Genomic DNA, 21,756 nt, shown 5'->3' on the forward strand with positions numbered 1-21,756 from the left:
GGCAGGAGGCCGTACAATCTCAAATGTGGTCATGCTTTTATGAAAACTTTTTTTTTTTTTTTTACAGCCGCCATTTATGAGTTAACAGTAATAAAGGATCACAAATTATGTGTTTGCTCGAACGGTGATTCAGCTTTGCTGAGATCAATAACAATAAACCAGTGTTAGCCGCTGAGTTAGCCGTTAGCAAGACATGCTAACTAGCTGAAGCGTAAGTGTCAACACTGCCAAAAAAAACCCTAAAGAAACGGAGCTTGTGAAGTTGGACAATGACACTCGTGCCATTTAGTGAGCCAACCATTTCAGGCAAAAGTTACACAAAGTAGTCCGTAAATGCAAAATGAAGTCATGTGACGGCACTGCACCTGTAAGGCCGCATTAGCATACTGGCTGAGTGCTATGCCGCTACGACTGCGCTTTCAAATGTGAGCATACCAGCAAACGGGGTTCTGTAATTTGTGATTTCTATTCCACGGGTATCTCGTTCCATTTCACGTCTCTCAGAAAAATACGGACGCAGAGTCACTTCTCAAATCAACCCTAGCATTGTTAACGGTCACGCGAGTGCATAAAGAGGTTTCACAAGGAACTACTGTGAATCGTAAAAAAAAAAAAAAAAAATCAAAACCGGACCGCAAACTAGACCCTTCGGCTTTAAGCACATATTCCGTTCCTCCACGGCTTATAAATGATGTCCTTGTTAAAGCCCAAAAGCCCCTTTAGCGTCACCTTTCAAAGCTGGGATTTACCTGCATGCCAAGTTTTCGCCGTGCTCCATCCTTCTGTGACGGCCCCTAAAAAGGCAGAATATTCGCCGGGCAACTTTGTCACTCCCCGTTCCCTGTCGGTGCCATTTAAGCAGGAAAATGGCGTCTTTTATAAGGGAGGGTAAAAGGGTCTTCAGGACGAATGGATGATACGGCAAATTATTTGGAGGAACGGTAAAAGCTCGCTATTCACAAACCTCAAGGTGTACGAAAAGTGCCTGCAATACCGTCCTATTTTTATATATATTCATTTTATAATCCATTTCTCGACACTTCTCCTGCAGTGTTGTGTTGAAAGTAATTCACTCTGACCGACGAGTATTTGCGCCAAAAAAGCATCCAAAAGAAAAACATGGGGACCGAGAGACGCGGGACTGCTTCTTGATTTTGTTTGGATGTCACTTGGAGTTCCGGCTACTATTTTGGCGACTCGGGACATATTTTCGACAACAATTTAGATCAACTTTCAAGTTTGGAAGCCTTCGACTTTCTAGGGTCGGCTATATTTTTAACGATGACCCGCCGACCGCAGGAGCTGTGCTTTTTTTGATGAGCGGGCCGTGTACACGCATGCGAAGACACATCCTCCCGGTGCAGACAGAATGGCTGGAACGAGTTTACAAAGTTTGATATATTTACTACGTTGCTTCTCGGTAGTAAGGTCGGAGCAGCTGGGGGCCAGCGATTGGGTCATTTCCTGGCTCGGAGAGGTTCTCCGTATTGGGAACTGCAACGACAGACAATAACCAGCACCACATGCGGGGATGGCCGTTGATAGATTTTTAGCACGTTTTTGAGCTAAATTAGAATTTGGAAAACGTGTGCCGTAAATCTTCGGGGTTTGGGGTCGGCTGCCGAATGCCTCGAGGGAGCGACGAAAGCGTTTCAAGAGTCAAAACCGAATGCTGCCGAGCGGGCTGTTTTTTTTCGTCTGTCCGGGGATCAGCAAAGTCAGCAGAGCGACGAACCAAACGGAGCCGCGGAGCTGTTGTCTCGCACGAGTCACAAATCAAGAGTTCTCTTCAAACAGACATTTGACATTATGAGTTGGGATGACTTCAGAGAAAAACGATTTCAAATGGCTGTGATGTCATGTCGGGATTTTATGTTCCGTCATAAATTTTCGACATTTTCTTCTTCGGCGTTTACGACACGATTGGCTGTCTTGCGTTTGATCTGTAGACCGTGACATCACTGTGACGTCACCACAAGTAAACAAACTACGACCAGGGGCAGAGTGACTGACGGAAGAGGGCACCAAAAATGGTTTGCATGTGTGACGTGTCATTCGAAAAGATGAGGTAGCCTCTCGTAAATTCCTTGGAAGTGAGTGAACGTGATCATTGAGGGTGCTGGCTAATCAACAAATTTTCTGCTCCTCAGATTAATGGCATTGACATCAATTTTGTTTTCGCCATCACCATTTGTGCTCTGCCGATGCGCCACTGGTTTGAATCTTTCCATACAAGCAGCGATTGGAGTGGCCCAAACCAGCGACTGCCATCATCACCTTCTTCTCATCCCCCTCAGACAGTCGCTTACGCACTTTTCGGCTGTTTCTTGAGCGCGGTAAAACATTCAGACAGTTGCAATGAGTTAAACACTACATTTGGCCTGTTTTACTGCCGCTTCACCCCAACCACCCAATTGTGTTATCCCAAATGTATGCATTAAATGTTGCCTACTTCGCATCCAATAGTGTTCTCCATTCTGCGGTCCCTTCTCAATGTCTCTTCTTGTTTCCCCCAAAATGGGGTTTTGAGGTTTTACTTGCCGGGTGGGGGGGATCGTACCTGGCTCCAATGTAGAGCGTTCGGTTGACTTGGATGACCCTCTGGATATGTAGAGGCTCTTGTCTCTGCCACGTGTGGTGCGGACGGCCCAGAAACACCGGATAGCGTCTTGACACTATTACGAGGGGGAAGACACACACACACACACACACACACACACACACACACACACACACACACACACACACATCCGACATTCATTTTGGGAAAATTTATGTTGAGCCATATCCAATTTCAGACACACAGGAGTCATTTGTAATGTGATCCGGCAGATTGGATGGCGCTCACTCCAACGCGGCATCTTCGCCAAAGCTAACACTCGCCAATTTTAGATCGCCATCAAACCGTAAATCTTTACAGATGCTCATCAACAGCAAATACACAAACTGCGTCCCTGTGGTTCATATCTTTAGAGAATATATTCCATATTCAGGGTTCATTCTAAGCACGTATATCACAACCAAAACAACAAAGTACCCGCAGACGTCTGACCACAGGGGACCTCAACTGTTGCGCCGTTACTTCTTTATGCGCCACTTTCATCCGATTTCCTCTTCAGGTCTATATTTAGTCTTTAGTGCTCATCTGCTATCCGAATTATTTTTATTCACATGAATCTGTCATATTCTGCGGTGCCAGTCATTGTCTTCTTCCTGTCTACCGTTGAAGCATACTTTTCCGGGCAATGTAATGATGCGGAGTTGAATACCTGACATCACGACTCACGCCTATTCCCTGCCCTGTGGTGATGAAAACAATTGTCGCGTCACACCGGGCATTGGCGCTGACGTCATCTCATTCTAATTAATTCACGTGAGCTCATTGTTCTCGCTCCTTGGCTGGGTTCCGTGTAAAATGCAACGACAATTTCATGTGACTGCTCTCATGCAGCTATTTTGGGAAATCACAATTCTATAGCGTGGTGTGTCTCCATTCTCATGTCTTTTGATCGTGTTTGCATGAATCTACATAATACTTGCCTTCAAATGACTTCTTTTTTGCTTACGTAGACATATTTCAGTCTCTGCGATGCCAAAGTGCAAAACCGAGTAAATTCCTATGAGTAATTTGTGATCCAATAAGCCATACACCTTTTGCTTGAGTCCGCTAGCTTAATGCTAATACATTATGCCAAATGCCATTGAAGGGCTAATGAAATTAGCATTAAAATCCGGTAATTCTAAAGGGTGACTTGAAAAACACAAGACGTGGACGAACATAAAGCAAAGATGTCTCTCCGTTAAGAGGTGAAAATTTGCGGAATAATTACAACAATGATCTGAAAACGTGTGGTTCAATTTTTACCTTTGAAAAGAACGTTTGAACTTAAAGTACTGACAAAATTATGAGCCAAGTGTGAAAGAAAATGCATAATTATAGAACATTTTTGTTTCCTTGACTGGGTGGAATGTTTTCATGGAACGAGATTTTTTTTTTTTTTTTTTTGCTCTTCAAAGAGGGGTCCATTGTTAAAATGTTTGTTTTGTAAAAAAGAAAAGAAAAGAAATTAATCGAGTAATTAATTTTAAAAATGGCATAAGCTTGATAAGCTAAAATAAAATAGGGTGAAGACCCTATTTTATTTTATTTTATTTTTTTAACTGAAGCTGATCGAATAAAGCAATCCATCACATCACTGAGTCCTGTCCATTAAAACCTTCTTCTATGTGGGGTAGCTAGAGAAGGGCCAAAGGTGGCGGTGGCCACCACTGGCCACCACATAGCTCCATCCCTGGTACTTGCCATTGATTCACACCCCAGGATGCTGAAGTGTGGGAAAGGCTGCACTCGTCCAACCGCTACTAAGGGCATGACCGATTCTATGGCCGACTCTTTGCTTTTGATACATTAAGTAGGCTGGGAAGCCATCAGTCAATACTATTGAACCGCAATCGATCCAGGTCTGGTGCTCGGTGGAGACCGCTGAGCTGACGTGGAGACTCCAAGTCTGAGTGCGAAAGGGGTGGGTCTCGCGTCTCCAGGGACACCGACGACATGTGTGGGGAAAGTCATAAATGCGAGCGGCCACCTTTCCACACCCACTCCACACTCGCAACCCCCGTTGTGTGAGAACGTGTCTGGCCTCCGCAATCACAGCCATAGTGACCCTTGCCCCACCCGCATGACCTTGACCCCCACTTCAACACCTTACGCGTGAGGCCGAGACCGCAGCGACTCACACATCTTGAGAAGGGGGTGAAGGGAACAGTGGAACAAAACACAAAGGCAGGACCTCAACTTAGTAACACAACTTGTGAGGTTTTCTTTTTTTTTTTTTTTTCCTCCACTTCTCCACAAGTACACACTGTGAATACTTTTGCCAGTGCTGTAGGGGAAATAGTGGGAGAACGTCCATACCTTCAGTGGGGATGAAGTTTAAAGGGCCCGGTTCCTCGGGGAACGAGGAGCAGGCTGTTCGGAGCAGCCAGCAGAGCAGGAGGAGAGAGGGAGGGGCCGTTGTCGCCATGGCAACAGTATTGCAGAGCCTGTGCACAAAAGAGAAATAAGAGAGAGAGAGAGGGAGGAATGAGTGTTTGCCAAATGAAGCGGAAGAATGCGAAGCGCCAACCACACAAACATGAACTCGATCAAGACGGAGGATTTGGTCAAATGCGACGTATTTCGTTCACACTTCATCCTTACGGGCAACACGCTGGCGGTTTCGAGTGAATTTGTTTTCCTGTCCTTCCAATCCCACCAACAAAAAGTGTTTTTGAGAAAAAATAGCACTGGACAGTAATTTAAGTGATGAAAACAAGAACATACAGTAAACAGCAAACAGAGAGAATGCATCGTTATTGTGCTGCTACCAAGGGTGGAGCATACATATAGAAAAGAAGACAGTCAGTAAGATGCAGCGATATTGGTCGTTTGGGATGAAGAATATATGTCTGTGAGTACTGCTCTACTGTCTGTCTACGTGTGTTGCTGCAAGCTTTGTGTTCAAATATCCGCCGCTTGAAGGGTGTGAGGCAAGGCAGCATTGATGCTAGCTTCGTAAGCGTCCCTATGGCGATTTGCTTTGTGTGTTAGCATTTTGCTAAATGGACAACACCAACTACTTTTTGCTTTCTGTTTAATTCTACAGTCAACTTTCACTGCGAGTGGCAATAAACAGTTTGAAGACTTTTTTTTTTTTGGAGTGTTGTGCCAAACGGCTCACGTCGTGTGCTTCTCCATTTTGCGCTTGTACCTTCATTTGTTGCTCACAACTGAAACATCAGCCAGTTGACGTCCACCGTACTGACAAATAAAACAGAAGGGAATGAAAGCTTCCCCATAATCTGGAATTATGTCTAAACGAAAGGCTTCGATGTCATCGATGCGTGAACAGAAATTAGTATCGTATCGATGTTACTGAAATCGTAAAGCCTCAAACAACTGCCACTTTCACCCACGGGGCAGCAATGCATACAAAACAACATACAACACATCTCACAGGCATATATTGTATTTGCTCTGTGGGAAGGAGCTTATTGGGGACCTTCTCTGACTCATCAAAAAAAAAAAAAAAAGAAAAATCTCTTCTATGAACAGCGGTAAAGTGAGGGAACCCCGTAATACATATTAAGCCTCGGGATATTGTACAGGATATGAAAGAGTCCAAGAGTTGACTACAAGCAAGCCACAACTTTTGCCTCAGTCACCAGACATAAATTTCTTTTTTTTTTTTTCCCCCCGACCACCAGGCGGTAAGATCCACATCAACGGAATGTTTATTACTTCAGCCGCAAACCTCCAAAAAGGCGCTTCGCCCGGCCGCTGCGTGCAAAGCGCTGGAATCCAGCGTGTATGATTGCCTCATTTATAATCCTCGCTTTCCGTGTAGTCGTATGTTTGCACGTTACGCTAATAGCCGCTCTTCTCTGGAAATTTCACAAACATCATTTCCAAAAAAACAATCCAAAGCAACATCTTGTTCCAATGAGCGCCGCTATGAGTCACCATGTAAATGAGGCTTTCAACATTTTAAAACAATGGCGCTTGCCTTTCTCGCCACGCACCATTGACGAAATTCACGTTTGGTGGGGAGAAAAACAAAACAAAAAAAACGTTGGACTGCGGCCGCAGATTGCTCGCCGGATGACATAAGGCAAAAGTAAACATTAGCAGTGGGAAGGAGCAAACAACAAATGCTTGCTTTCTGGACTGAATTTGCAGATGGCTTTATTTCAGGTGGATACATTTACAAGAATGAAGTCGGAATCATCCGGCCATCCATTTTCTGAACCGATATCACGATACCGCAAAAAAAAAGCCAGAACAAAATCTGATTTCTTTCAGAAAAGGGAGGAAAAAAAATAGAAACGTACAATTATAACGGGGTCAGTAATACATTAGAGCTATGCATGGATTTACAAGAATGAAGTCAAATAATGCTCACCGTTTTTTTTTTTTTTTTTAACAAGAATGAAATCCTAAAATTTCAAGTATAGGAATGTCACAAGAATAAATATGATGAAGTATGTAAAAAATAAATCTGACAAAAATAGTCATCTTCATTTTAAAGTCATAAGAATTTTATAATTTATTTTATCACTTGATGATTTTTTTTTAATATAGTATAAACTTTTCTATTTTGGGGTTAGAAATAATTTTTTCAATTTTTGTCAGTCTATACTTTTTTTACTTCAGTACACAAGTCGATTTTTTTATTTTTATTTTTATTTTTTTTTTTTTGCGTTTACTTTTGCCAGCAGATTGCAAACACATGGCATCGGAAGCGCCCGCCAGCCGTGTTCGGCTTTTGCTCGCGGTTTCGCAAAAAGCCTCCCCACATCTGTCGCTCGTTCACGTTCGTTTTAGCGGAGCCTAAATGGTGCGCATTACATTGCTGCGTCTAAGCGAATTAACTCTAATCCAATTTGGCGATGTAACTAATCGAAGCGGAACAAAACAATGACAACATCCGCAAAATTGAGCAAAAAAACAGTCAGCGGGTACTTCAACGCAAGGTCGTTCAAATGAACGTCTGCTGAAAGCGATGCGGCGGGATATAGTTACTGGAGTACTCAGACAATTACTTCAAGTTACTATAGCAACTGCACATTATTTATATTTTGTCATTTATTTCGACACACTGAAAATGAATATGTACTTTCCTGTCTTGTTTGTCTCTTGCTTGTTTTATCTCCACATTAAAGTAAGGAAAATCATGATGAAATAAAAGTCTGTTCACAAAAATAATCCCAATCTTACAAGCGGGAAGAAAAAATTTGTTCTAAAAGACTAACATCATCAAATTAGAAAAAAAATAAAGTCATCCGAAATGGGGAAAAAAAAAAATCGTAATTTTGCAACAGCCATACGTTTTTGTTGGGGTTGGGGTTTAGCAGTCGGGGTTATGGTTGGGGGTTAGGGTGAGGAATGGGGTTTGGGTTGGGGTTAGGGTTGGTAGTTAGGGTTGGTGCTCGAGGTTGGGGGTTAGGAGTTAAGGGTTAGGGTTGGGGGTTCGGCTTGGGGTTAGGGTTGGGCGGTTAGGGTTGGGAGTGAGGGGTTAGGGTTGGGGTTAGGATTGGGGGTTAGGGTTGGGGTTAGAGGGTAGGGTGGAGATTAGGGTTAGGGTTGGGGGTGAGGGGTTAGGGTAAGGAATTGGGTGAGGAGTTAGGGTTCGGGTTGGGGCTAGGGTTGGGGGTTAGGGTTTGGGTTGTGGTTTGGATTTTGGGTTTGTGGATTCTAGTTAGAGTTCGGGTTAGGGTTGGGGGTTAGCGTTGCTGGTAGGGTTTATGGTTGGGGTTTAGTGGTTAGGGTTGGTGGTCAAGGCTGGGGGTTCGGGTTACTCCAAAAAATAATAATTTCACAAGAGTAAAACTAAAATGACACTAAAATCTGAATTTCACAAGTAGAGTACTAGTAATACAAGAAAAGTCATAATTCGCAAAGAATGAAGTCTAATAAAAATAAAAAAAAAAGATGATAATTTGAGCAGTATAAAGTCCTCATATTACAATCATGGGCTTTGTTTATGAATTTTGTACAGCCAAGAAAAGTTTTATGATTACACCCCCCCTACCAGAAAAAAATAAATGAATAAATAAAAAATAAAAGGAATGAGGTGACTGGCAATTTATTGCACACATTCTGTTTTTTTCACACACACACAAAGCGGCATTGTGGCGACGTCCCCATAATGGCCCCACACCAGGCGCATACGCTAACCTTATCGGGACACGTCATCTTTAGGGGGGAATTTCTCACGTTCCTTGCCGTGACATTCGCATCAAAGCGGGGCTGCGGGTGCAAATTACTCAGCGCCCGCGTCAGCGTCATCGGGGGCAAGGGGAAGGCGACCGAGTCAGACGCTGCCCCATTACAAGCACAGATTCGGCCGCAGATAAGCGCCGCAAGATGAGGAGCCGGTCTTGGCCGTCACTGATTTGCAGCGGTGCACTTTATTCATCGGGGAGGGACAATTGAAATGCGGTCATGAAAGCGATAGTGGTCAACACACTGTTGGACTGCATTACTCACACTCTGTACTTAAATACAACAGACACTTCTGTAAAGAAGTAAAGGTCAAAACATATGTACTGACAAAAAAGTAGCTAGTGGAAAAATATACTTATACTCCGAAGCGCCTTATCGTGCGGAAAATACGGTCTAAAGATTTAGAAAACTTAGAAGTTCTGATTCAAGTCTTTTATCGAAATTAGGAAAAAAAAGGAAGAAAGAGTGAGTTCTGCCATCAAGATTCGTTTTTAAAAGATTTAGACAACTTACAAGTTCTGATTCAAGCCTTTTATCAAAATTAGGAAAAAAAAAAGGAAGAAAGAGTGAGTTCTGCCATCAAGGGTAGAAAAACTGGTTTTTTTTTTCCAATTTCAAGGGAAAACAGGGAGCGGGACAAAGGGCTGAATGGTAAAACGGAGAGGAAAAGCGAGCGCCACGGAAGAGTGTCAAATGTGAGGCAAAAGCTTTCCGAGCGCGTGAACGGCCTCGTTGGCCGACGGGCCCGACGCAAAGCGCGGAAAGCACGGCGAGCCGAGGTTGACTCCAATCCAATTTGCGGGCATTCCCCCTTCCCCTTTTTCAACCTCTCGGGCCACGGCGGAATCACCTTGAATGGAAAAAGCTGGCTCAGGACGAGCGACATCATTGATTGCCTGGCGATTTGATGCCTCGCCGATCCAACTTTATTATCGCGGTGACAGCTCAATGTTTCCTCAGTGACTTTGCCAGCAGTCGGACAAATTGCCGCGTTAAATCCCCTGTCGCCAGCCAAGCTGAGCGTGTTGCTGACTTCACAAGTCCAATTTCATTAGTCGGAGGTGCACATCCTCGCGGCTGGGCTGCGGTTTTTGGATGCCCCCCCCCCTCCTCCTCCCCCGCTATCGTCACTCGCCATCTGCATCACTCCGGCGCTTGCCTACAAGGCAGCCCGATCGGCGTCAATCAATCTGGGAATATGTCGGTCGCAACCCCGGGTGGAGCGGTTCATCTCAGGCGCGATTCCGAAGTCACTGCATCGCTTGGACTTTTATGAGCGACTCCTGCAAATTGCCAAACTTGTTCATTTTACCTCATTTTGGGGGAACGGCAAACTGCTCGCACTCGGCTGGAGACATTTGTCATAATTACGGAGGTGATTTGTGTGCGCGCACACACAAAATGTTCACACTCGAGGGATCCCCCCCCCCCCCAATGTAATTTTTAACTACTTATTCTACTCTAAATGCTGTGTTGGAAAGTAACACAGTACAACTACTTCATTATATATGTTACACACACACACACACACACACACACACACACACACACACACACACACAAATAAATAAATAAAATCATGATAGCTTGAGTTGACATGTTTACTTCTGTCACGATTGTAAGAGAAATCACACAGAAAGCCACATGCTGCTTCACCACCATCTAAACAAGTAGCAGCCCTTTTCCAGCAGAATGCCACTTTGTACGGTAATTATGATAAATACGGGTATAAAAGACAATGAAAATCCAAATGTGCGCTGGGTTACTGTGATGATACGAAAATGAGGTTTAGTGAAGCGTAAGGCATATTGTTCCGGAAGTATGAAATGAGATTAATTGGAGACAGAGTCGCCTTGACGGTATTTATGATGAAATATGTCACTGGAGTGGCTGTCAAGTATTACACAGATGTGTCAGGATGGATACAATAAAGTACTCGCATTCAATAATCCCCTTTCACACGTCCATGAGCCCACACGCGTATCCTTTTAGTAAGGCGCCTTACATTTTAAAGCTTTCAGAAACAGCCCTGCAAAGAAAGAAAAAAATATTAGAAAACTGCTAATGGATGGGCCTTAACTTTGACTTCTCAACAGCAAATCTACTTGACGACGTGGAGTTTGCTTATACGGCTCCACATCCATTCTCCGGGATCAAAAGAGACATTTCACATGTGTCAGAAATTGTTGCAGGGCAGGCGTCACCCAAAAAAAAAAAAAAATCAACAACGCATGGATGAATGAAGTACGCAAGAAATATCTTGCGTGCAGTGTATGTCAAATGAAGCACAGCTTCCTGGGAACAAGAACACAGATGACATACAATAAATATAAAAAAAAAAATATCACACGGGAAAAAAAAAAATCCGTATCAACTTTCACACTCAAAAATTGTCCCTGATGATGGTGTCTTTAATCCGACATAATTACAGTTAGACTTTTTTGGGAGGTTTTTTTCTCGCAGAGGGTCAAGGAAGTGTAAGTGGCCTATTTGGGGAAATATTGGTGAGCACCAACTTTGATTTCATAGCTCCAAGCGATGACAAAGCGCTCTCAGACAACACCTTATATTCGTACCGACGCCTCCCACCTGCTTGACGGGATCTTGTCAATGTGTTGCCGCGCGTGCGCACACACACACATACACACACACACACACACACACACACACACAGAAACACACACAAAGGCAGAATTTGACAGCCAGAAGCATCTACCGCAAAATTTCGTGACATAAGATGCCAGACGCGTTCTTATTTGACATCTCGGAATGCACTGGAGAATAGGAACGAGCCAGAATGAGCAAAAGTTTCCATTAAAAAACTGTTTGGGGCTTGTTGTTTTCACTGTCATTGTTTCGCAAACGAGAGCAGCAGGAAGTGGCTCCTAACGGGGGGAAGAGAGCTCCTCCAGATAAAGATCATTATTTGTCACATTTGTTATGTAAATGGCACGAATGCTAAAAAGCTCCAACGCTGGTTGTTATTTCTTGATTAAAATGTGAAATTAGAGTTCTTTATTTGGCAAGTAAACCTGTTTTCGCGGTTGATTAAATCCTGGCTCCCTGGCGAGCCCGCTTCGATTTGATTATAAAATAAGATTTGGAGTTCCCCATTTGTGCTCCGTTCTGGTGGCATCAACAGCACAGCGGAATTGAAAGAGTCCGCATTAAAGCAGTTGATGATGCTGAATGGTTCATTCGTGTTTTTATCACGAGTGGTCCACTTGTATGGCAGAAGAGATTTTTTATGTAGTTTTTGACAAAGACTTGGGGGGAAAGAAGGGAAACACAGTCACTTGTAAAATAATCTTTTTTTTTTAAATGTAATTGGAAATGCGTTCTCCATTGACCAAATAAACCAACAATTTTTATCGTTTTTTTGTTGGGTTTTTTTTTTAATGAGGCGAAACAGCACCGGCAAGCGGCCGGGGTCACTGAGCTGAAGTTTCAAGTCTCTTTGATGTTCAACGAGTGATTTAGCATCCGGCCCACCTCCGACGTCCTTCAGACTTTTACACAGTTGAGAATTACGAGCGTAAGTGTAATAGGATATAAAGTAAGCCATGGATGCTTGTTCCAATGTTCCATTTATTTTATGTGAGCTTCAAAAGACACCCGACAGATTTCCCAGAGCTCGGCTTAATTGTCATGTTAGCGAGCGTGGAGAGGCTGCTTTATGGAGAGTGCGCAATCACGGGCAGATGATAGCCGGATGCTACTCGGATCACAGATAACAAATGACACGATGAGCAGCGGCGACGTGCCGAGCGGGGAATGAAATGAGATGGGAGGATTCAGGAGGATTTAAGGCAAAAAAAGGGGGGTGGGGGGAGAGGGCGAGTGAGGAAAATGGAAATGACAAAAACAATGCAGCGTGGGCCGTGCTGAAAAGAATGAGAGGTGAGAGAGCGTGAGGGATACAAGTAAGGCATTCACAGGGTGAGGGGGAGTTGCACCGGATATATAGCGAGCGAGGCCAAAGAATGTACGGAATGAGTGAGGCAGAAAGGCAAAGGAACAGCCAGTTGCACAATACTTTGCTGCTTATTCTATTTAAACGAGCAAAACTTTTATGTCCCCTCTCGTGTATGAGGTGAGGTGTACCTCTGGGTTCAATGCTTGGACCGATTGAGTTCTGCTCAAACAGGCAGACAGGTAATTAGTTGCACACGCCATTGCTGAAGCGGCGTTGACCCCACCGCCAGATTCGGCTTCTCCGGGCAGGCCCGCAAGGTGAGTCTCTAATGCACAGCATATTTTTGTAGTGAAGTGGAATTTGTGGGATTTAAAACGATGGCAAAGTATGCAACGTATTCTTGTTTTGGTTTTTTTTTGTTTGTTTTTTTTTTTTGGTGCCGCGACAAGCTTTTTTCAACTATTCAAACAGAATTAAGGGTTGTAAAACAGAATATAATGTTTTGCAATAATTTTTTGTTCACTATAAAATATTAAAATTGCAAAAAACAGCCAAAGTACATGGTGACTACATTTGAGGTTAGGGCAGGGCACCAAAATTATGATTTTTTTTTGCACCAGGGCCTATCACCATGATGTTATGACTCTGGTTGCGCACTTCATACGATGATACCAAACCACAATAGGAAAATCTCAAAACTATTCAGATTGAGTCATACAATGTGGCAAAAATATATTAGAGCTTAGATTTTTTTCTTTGTTGTCTCGTGAACTGAAAGCCATTTGTTTGTACAATTAGATGCTTTTTTTTCTAATTTGGAGACGACTTTATGGCTCAAGGAGAGTGACAAAACACATTAGGAAGTGATGGAGAGGATTTTATTGCAATTGCTTCAAAATGGGTTCATTTGTTGGAGGGAAAAATGATTTTTTTAATTTTTACCTTTCAGTGAAAAACTAACCTGTGTTACCAGCTGACTGTGGGGGAAATCAAAAGACAAACCTATGCTTTGAATTCGCAACACACCACCAATTGACCTACTCGTAAATAAATGTTTGATGAGGTTGAGTGCCTGGGTCACATTCTTTGCGTTCACTACAAACTTCCCGTATTTTCCGCACTTCGGTGTATAGGGCGCACCTTCAATGAATGGCCTATTTCAGACTATTTTCATATGTAGGGTGCACCGCATTATAAGGCGCATAAAATAGAAGCTATGATAGTGGCTACGGTTGCATTATGCATCCACTAGATGGAGCTACGCTAAAGGGAATATCATACATTACAATACAGTTTTAAAATATTACATCCAAAAAATCTAAATATTGATCCATATATAAGGCGCATCGGATTATAAAGCGCACCGTCGTCTTTTGAAAAAAATTGAACCTTTTTGTGCGGGAAATACGGTGCTTGTTTTCTAGAAAGATCCACGTGACCTTTCTCCACAGTCACTCTCATTCCAGCGTGCTTATCTGGTGGGCATCCTCAGGCATCTGGCGTTGCCGTTTTGATTAGACCTGAGTGCTCACGCAAGCAAATTACAGACGGTTCCCTTTATCTCCTTTGGCAAGACTGAAGTGATAAACAACAGCCTCGCCTGGAAACACGTGCCCACATGATTTATTTCTCCTTTGCATGAGACACCGGCGAGTCGGGTTTGGTTTACGCGAGATTTGCCTGGCCGTGAAACCTTTGGAGCCTCCAATAACACGACATGTATTAAGAGTCGGGAAGAGGCGGGTGAGAAAAGGTTGCGCGCAGAAAAGCGAGAGAGCAGGCCTGCGCGGAGGATGAAAAATGAGGGCTGACCTTTCGTGTTCCGTCTGCTGGTTTTCCCATGCAGCGCCGCAGATCGCCGCATGACGTGGAACATATTTGTGGGAGGCGCAACGGGACAAAAACACATCACTTTGGTCCGACGTCTGCAGATCTCACTGTCTCGGATGCTTATATAAGTCGGTGCTCTCAAGAGGCCGAGTTATGAGAAAAAGAAAACACATGAAATCAGCGATCCTGAGAGGGGAAACAGACCTCTTCTAAATGCGGTTAAGAAAAAGGAAAAAAAAAAATCGGTTTCCGATATTTGACAACGCCAGTGCGGCAGACAACACGCAGATCTGATATAGCCCATCAACGCGAGTTGGAACACCAAAGGCGGAGTACTCGAGTAACATCGGATGCGAGCTGGAAGTTTTCGGACTTTGGACTCGAGTCTCATGAACACCAAGTCAACCTTGAGTCAAATCTTTTCGGAACTACTTTATCCTCGCAAGGGTGGCGGGGGGGTACTGGAGCCTAACCCAGCCATCTTCGGGCAGTAGGCGGGGGACACCCAGAACCGTTTGCCAGCCAATCGCAGGGCACACGGAGACGAACAACCATCCGCGCTCACACTCACACCTCGGGACAATTTTGAGTGTTCTTCCAAGCATGTTTTTGGAATGTGGGAGGAAAGCGGAGTACCCGGAGAAAACCCACGCAGTACCCCTGGGAGAACATGCAAACTCCACACAGGAAGGCCGGAGCCGGGATCGAACCCACGACCTCCGCACTGTGAGATCGACGCGCGAACCACTCGTCCACCAAGTCTTTTATAATCAAATCCCAAATCCTAAAAATGATCATTTGAGTTGACTCGAGTCCTCCCTGCCCCAGGCTCCTGCAGAGCTTGCTGAAGAACGGATCACTTGAATCGGGTCTTGCGCTAATTAGCGGTCTGTGTTTCCCGCTTTTAAATTTATTTTATTTTTTTTTTAAATATTTTTATTTGCCTCCCCTCCACATGACTTTTTCCACCGGACAATTCATTCATCTTGAACGCCTCCTCAACAGCGCTGGCTGCGATCCAACCGCAACGCATGAGACGGGCTACAAAACGTCCGGTGACATCACGACGGCAGAGATAGTAGGCCTGACCTTCGGCTTCTCTCCCAGTTTACGGCCGTCATTAGCGAGGCGGCGGGGGGCGGAGGGGGGCAGGGTTCAGGGGTCAAGGCCATAAATCACTCTTCAAACCAGCTACGGAGGAGGGATCCAGCGCCACTGCATTAAGCATGAAAAGAAAACACAGTCCGAGACGGACGGGAGGCGACAAGCAACGCCATCGATCACAAATGCGGAGAGCGGTCTTGTGGAGTCCACGGCGGGAAAACACACACACACACACACACACACGCACGCACACACACGCACACACACGCACACACACACACACACACACACACACACACACACACACACAGTGATAATCTCCAACGTCATTATAAATAATAGCGAAACTTTGCTGATGCCAAGAATAGAAACAGGAACACTCGTGATGTGATTATTTGGCTAGCATATCCCTGAAGACATAAATTTGCGTTCATAAATAGTGGAGGAGTATGTTTGGCCTTTTTTTTTTTTTTTGCTTGGGAATCAGGAGTGATGGGTTTCGTGGAATGCCGACAAGCGTTATTGTGTGCATCAGGTGGGTCGCACCCTGGAGTGGCCACCTGTCAATCACAGAATGACTGTGAATGGGGCCTTGAACAGGATTAATAATCCTCAACCTTTCTGAATTTCCCCTTTCGAAACCGCAATCCAAGCCTCGGATGGATGACCGTCATATACTTTATTTTGGAGTCAGCCAGTCCTCTCAGGCGTCACCAGTTGGTCCAAATCGCTGCTGCTCACCTCCTAACTGGAGCTCGTCGGAGGGAGCGCGTAGATCCAATTTTGGCCCGCATTCACGGACACATTTTAGAGTAGAGAAAAGATTGTTTTATTTGTCAAAGTACAGTGGTAGCTTTACTTACAAAATTAATTGGTAGAGGTCCCTCTTAGCCAATAAGATGCCAGGATGATGCTCGGGAGTAGCCAATGGCAGAGCACCTATAAGTATGTTGCGTTCAGGAAACTCGGAAAATCGGACAGCCCATACTGTATTTTTCCCTTTCGGATCTTGAAATTTCTTTCGGAACAAGAGTTTCCTGTTGAGGCGTTTCATAACTTGAAAATTTCCTAAGTCGAGGTACCACTGTATACGGGGAATATCCCTTGCGGGTAACCTGTCAAGTTTGAATCCGCATTTGGCAGATTTTATGCCGCTACGTCATATATCCAAAACGGCAGAATTTAGATATTTTTGTAGCTGAGATGTGAATGCAGCCTTCACACAATGATGTGTCCCGCAGCTGTGTTGAGCAATCTCGCGGGAAGATAACCACGCCAAGAGCTGCACCCCGTCATAAACAACATTGCGATGCAATTTTAAAAAAACGCAGCCGGGAGGAAAAGTGAAGGCAAGCGCCGGAGACACAGATTTGCATGAGTCATCCGTGAATCTCTTTCAACATCCCTTCACCTTCACGCCCTCAATCTCTGGCGCCTGTGACCACCTCATCTTCCAATTCGGTGGAAACTATTCCACCTGTATCCTTTTTTTATTTGATTTTATTTTTTCTGGGCTCCCTTTATTTCCGCTTTATCTCTTTTGAATGTCACACCCGACACGGAATAGAGACGCACGCCACCGCGGTGTCAATCACACACAAAAGGGATGCGTGCCTGCGTGTGTAGCTGGGATCAAGCCATCAAAACGAAAGAGAAACAAACACACACACACAAGCACAGTCGACGAGGATTGCAGGCAGGACTCCCGAGCAGCCGTGGCTGCGCGCAAGTTTGATCCCCCCCGCCCCCCCGTTCACCGTGTCTGAGGAGCATGTTAATCAGAGATGGAGGCTGCCAAGTCAGCCCCATGCAGTACATCTCTATCGAACAGCGTCGATGCGCAGCTCGCGTCAAAACCGCTCTGCTCTCTCTCTTTCCCGCTTGCATGCCATCACGACAAATTAAGTACACCTTTTGAGATCCGTTTGACGCGATTTAAGAAGCTCGGGGCCACGTCGGTTTCCAAAGTGTCATCGTTTATTTATTTTGTTTTTTTGAACCCCCGCCCCCTCCCGCGCCCCGCGCCCGACATTTTACACTCGGCGGCGCTTCGAGGCTTTACGATCTGTTTGTCAAAGTGGGATTTGGTCGTGGTTTTCGCATAAGGGGGGGGAGAGAGGGAGACTGGCTGGCTGCGGCGGCGACGCGGGTTTAAGTCGGAGCTTTGGAAGCCGAGAGGGCGAAAGAAGGAAGGTGAGAGAGATCCACGTCGGTTGAGCGTTGAGGAAGAAGGCTCCCGGAAGGAGATTTTCGCAACCGGTTGCAAATAGCAAACGCATGAGTGATTGATGCCACCCCCCGCCCCCCCCCCCCAAAAAAAATTATTCCGAATATAAGTGCCTATATTCCTAGTTATACACGCAAATATATTGCATTCCATCCATCCATTTTCAACACCGCTTATCTTGAACAGGGTTGCGGGGAGTTGCGGGAGCCTATCCCAGCTGACTTTGGACTGAACTGGGCAGGGGCGTCGGGGCCGGGGGAGCTCGGAGAGGTCAGGTGGGGGCCAGGCCGTTTAAAGATTTGAAAAGAAATGATAGGATCTTAAAAAATGATGTGCTCCCTCTTACGAGTAGCAGTCAAGAGGCGAGCAGCAGCATTCTGGACCAACACTGTCAAGAAGGATTCTTAATCGGGGAGGGGCTCGTCCCATTAACATGTGTGGGAAATCTGCGGACGGTTCAAAGGCTACATTTGGCTTTTTCTCGCACCCGGCGAGGAAAACGCAAGCTCGCTCGCACTCGGACGTTCCAAACATCGCCACGTCGCTCCGATCTCGGTGAATGAGAAGCGGGCACGTGCAGCGGCTCCACATATGAAGAGCGGCGCAACAAAAGAGGCCTTTGGGCTTTCGGCAGACAATGGCGTGAGTCCGACCCGCAAATTAAAAAGAGATGTCGCTCGCCCTGGCTTGAATGACACCGGCGGGAAGTCAAAGATGGCGCGTCGCGCATGATTGACTCTTTTCTTTCTCTTTAAGCCTGACAGGCTGTCGTTGTCGCGCGTACAATTACGGGCATTGACGTGACACACTTCACAGATAAACATCTCAATGCCGTGGCCGGCGCTCAGTCATCCAGGAACGTGCGACCTCGCTGATTTGCATGAAACACGCTCAGGGCAGAAACTGCAAAGCTGTCTGCGGTCGCGGCGCTGCTCCGCCAATGTCACTTTGGAGAGGATGGAATCAATCAAAAAAAAAAAAAAAAGAAAATTTCCATTGGAAGGCAACGGACCCGGCTTGGGGTGTTGATTCAATAAAAAGCAGACAGGAAAGAATGCCAAAGAATGACGCATGAGGGTTGTTGAGGGATCACTTGTGATCCTTGCGAGAGACAAGACTCAAAATTGAAAGATGACAACAACAACGACAACAACAAAAATGCCTTTTTGATTGTTTGCATCCAAATCGTTTGACCATCTGAAAATGAAATCTGAAACCGAGAACGACAGATTGAGGTTTCTAGGCACGGTCACATTGTCTGTCTTCATGTGTTGCTGCACTGTTTATAATCAAATATCCGTTGCTTCAAACTTTATGACGCAGCTATGCTCTTCATCGTCCTCTCGGGGATTTCCAATTAGCATGAAGCTAGCAGAACAGAAGTTAGAAGGTAGTTTTCGACACACAGGTTGCAATTCTTTTCATTTGATGTTTATTTTGACAGAAATCCTCCACTGTCGATGGCAATAAACAGCTTGAAAGAATTATCACTCTTGTGGAGTGAGTTGAGTTCACTCGCTAGCGCGCCGCCGCTCGTGTCTCGAACCGCATTCGACCTACAAATATAAAAAGGGTGAGTTGTCTCTCGGCTTTTGAGTTGTAAGCATATGTAACCACAAATGCTGCCTTTTAAAATAAGAGGACGACCCATAAAGCCACTGTGGAAAAACTGTTTGGTTCATCCAGGATATTTTTTTTTTCCAGCGGTCTAATAAAATACCCCGGGAAAAAAATTGGTAGGCTTCAGGCTATTGTTCTCCAAAGTGCATTCAAGTTTTTTTTTTGTTTTTGTTTTTGTACACCCTCCATCTCTTCACCCATTCCAGGAGACGTCCTCGGCACGTATCTGCTTTCCTTAAACCCGGTTTGATCCACTTCTGCTGGAAGTTTGGGAGTCACGTTGCACTCCTAAATGTGTAATCCAACCGCCCAAAAACACAATGTGGCCTGGGGGCTGACGCTTATTGGCAACAATCAATAGAGAATGTTGTAGCTTTTGCCTCGTTATTTTTTCCGCTCGCTTTGGATCGGCAGTCATCCACTCAGAGATATTTTGGTCATGGTTTAATTCTGAAGTCAAACAGAGTTGAATGAGATTCTTCAAGGCTAAATCCGAGCGGCTAATTTCGCGCCGAGCGCTTGGCAAAAACAGATCGATGCCATGGGAATCAAATGAATCAGATTTATTTAAAGATTCATTTTAAGCTCGCAATGAGGTCACACCATCGACGCGCGAGGAGCTGCTCGCACAATTCAAGCTCAGCTTTTCAACGGTTACATCTCCACGGGCTGCCGAGACCTCAACTGTTTACCCTCGGTTACCTGCGACGATACAAAACGCAAACGTCGTCTTCTTGCATGAAAACAAATATGACGTACGAAAGGCGAACATGACAACGCAGAAGGCATGTGCTAGACTCCCAATTAAAAAGTAACACGATACTCTGGGTGAGTATTGATTGCGCAACAACAACCCGACTGTTCATTGACAGCTCGCCGGGAGGCCTACACAAACCCGGAGGCCATTTCGCTGGGCTTTGTGTCTCACAGTTACCGCAGGCTCTGATTTGCCATACACAAAGTACATCCTCAAAGGTTGAAAAGCGTTCGGTAGAATCAAGTATTCAGGGATGAGCGAGTATCGATACGGGGTATCGGTATCAGTCTGTCGATACCAGACACCAAAATTGACATGAAGTAAGTCCTCCTTGGCAGTAGGTGGCGCTATACTGCAGCAGTCTAACATATCAGGTTTATAAAGGCACTTAAGATACATAAATCGTCATCGTACGTCTACTGATGTGAATGTTGATTATTCCTGTTTGCATGCAAACTCATCATGACTAAATGGGATTGACAAGTTTATTTTTTTAAGTTGCCGTGAGGAAAACGCACAGAGCACATCCAACGTCTCTTTGGGAGCTCTGAAGCATGAAACTTGTAAAGTAGTCTGTTGTCAAGTTTTGTTTTTTTTCCCTGTACTTTAGCTTAACGACATTTTATGAGTAATTTTGCCATCTCTGGTCTGTGTTGTTGTCACTGTGTCACTTGAACAAATACAAGCGAGTGAAACTATGGTTTGCAAACTCTGTTGCTAACAAACAGCGGCACATATCTCAGGGTAAAAAAAAAAATAATAATAAATCAAGTCACGCAAGATTCTGGGAACCTACGAATTAAAATCCTAAACTAGGTTATGAATGAATCCGAGACACAAAACTTGTAATGGAGTAGCGCTGTCGACTTCCAGTAGCTCTGTTTATTCAGTTCCAATCCTACTTGGCCCCAACATTCTCCATCTGCAGCCAATATGCGCAAAACTGAAGGGCATCTGTCAAATCTGGAAACCCTCTCTTTTTCATGAACGTGAAAAACATCATTAGTATTCATTTGGCAGTTATGATGGCTTGAAAAGAGACGCGCCCGCTGTGGAAAGACGATGGACAGTGGAGGGAGGGGGGGTTGAAGAGAGAATCCGGGGAGTAAGAGGTCGCTTTAATGAATTTTTGAGCTGGAACAAGATGACACGGCGAGATAAAGGGAAGAAGAAAATAACAAGTTGGGCGGAATTGGCTGGAGACAAATAGCACGATAGTGTCAAAGCAGCCTCTCGTTGCTGGATCGAGACAAGATTAGGACAGCCGGATGCCAGTTGAACTCGCCAACGCTCTTCTTTTGTCACATCCCTTCGGCATATATAAACACGCGAGGTACACGTGCACGTTCAATTAATCGCCACGTTCTGACTAACGGTTTCATCAGTCGGAGAGCTTCAAACGAAGTCTTTCCCTCCGCTGAGGTCACGGGCCATACGTCAGCGCACGAGCGCGCTTTGGACTTGCCGCTAATCAGAATAAGTGCTTCTGGTAAATCCCGGAAATAAAATGAAATGAAGGTGTGGGGGGGGGGGGG

At 45.0% G+C, this 21,756-nt stretch overlaps 1 protein-coding gene across 1 annotated transcript in view; it reads right to left on the bottom strand.

Annotated features, from left to right (window-relative positions):
* Window positions 1–21,756, bottom strand: part of sema6bb (sema domain, transmembrane domain (TM), and cytoplasmic domain, (semaphorin) 6Bb) — a 96,847-nt gene that overhangs the window by 63,102 nt on the left and 11,989 nt on the right. Inside the window, 2 exon segments of the mRNA XM_019896724.1 lie at window positions 2,561–2,675; window positions 4,919–5,046. Of these exon segments, the coding sequence (XP_019752283.1) occupies window positions 2,561–2,675; window positions 4,919–5,027 (224 nt within the window). The 5' untranslated portion in view covers window positions 5,028–5,046.

The sequence above is a fragment of the Hippocampus comes genome, unplaced genomic scaffold (assembly GCF_001891065.2).
Source record: "Hippocampus comes isolate QL1 unplaced genomic scaffold, H_comes_QL1_v1.1 scaffold22, whole genome shotgun sequence".
NCBI lineage: Eukaryota > Metazoa > Chordata > Actinopteri > Syngnathiformes > Syngnathidae > Hippocampus > Hippocampus comes.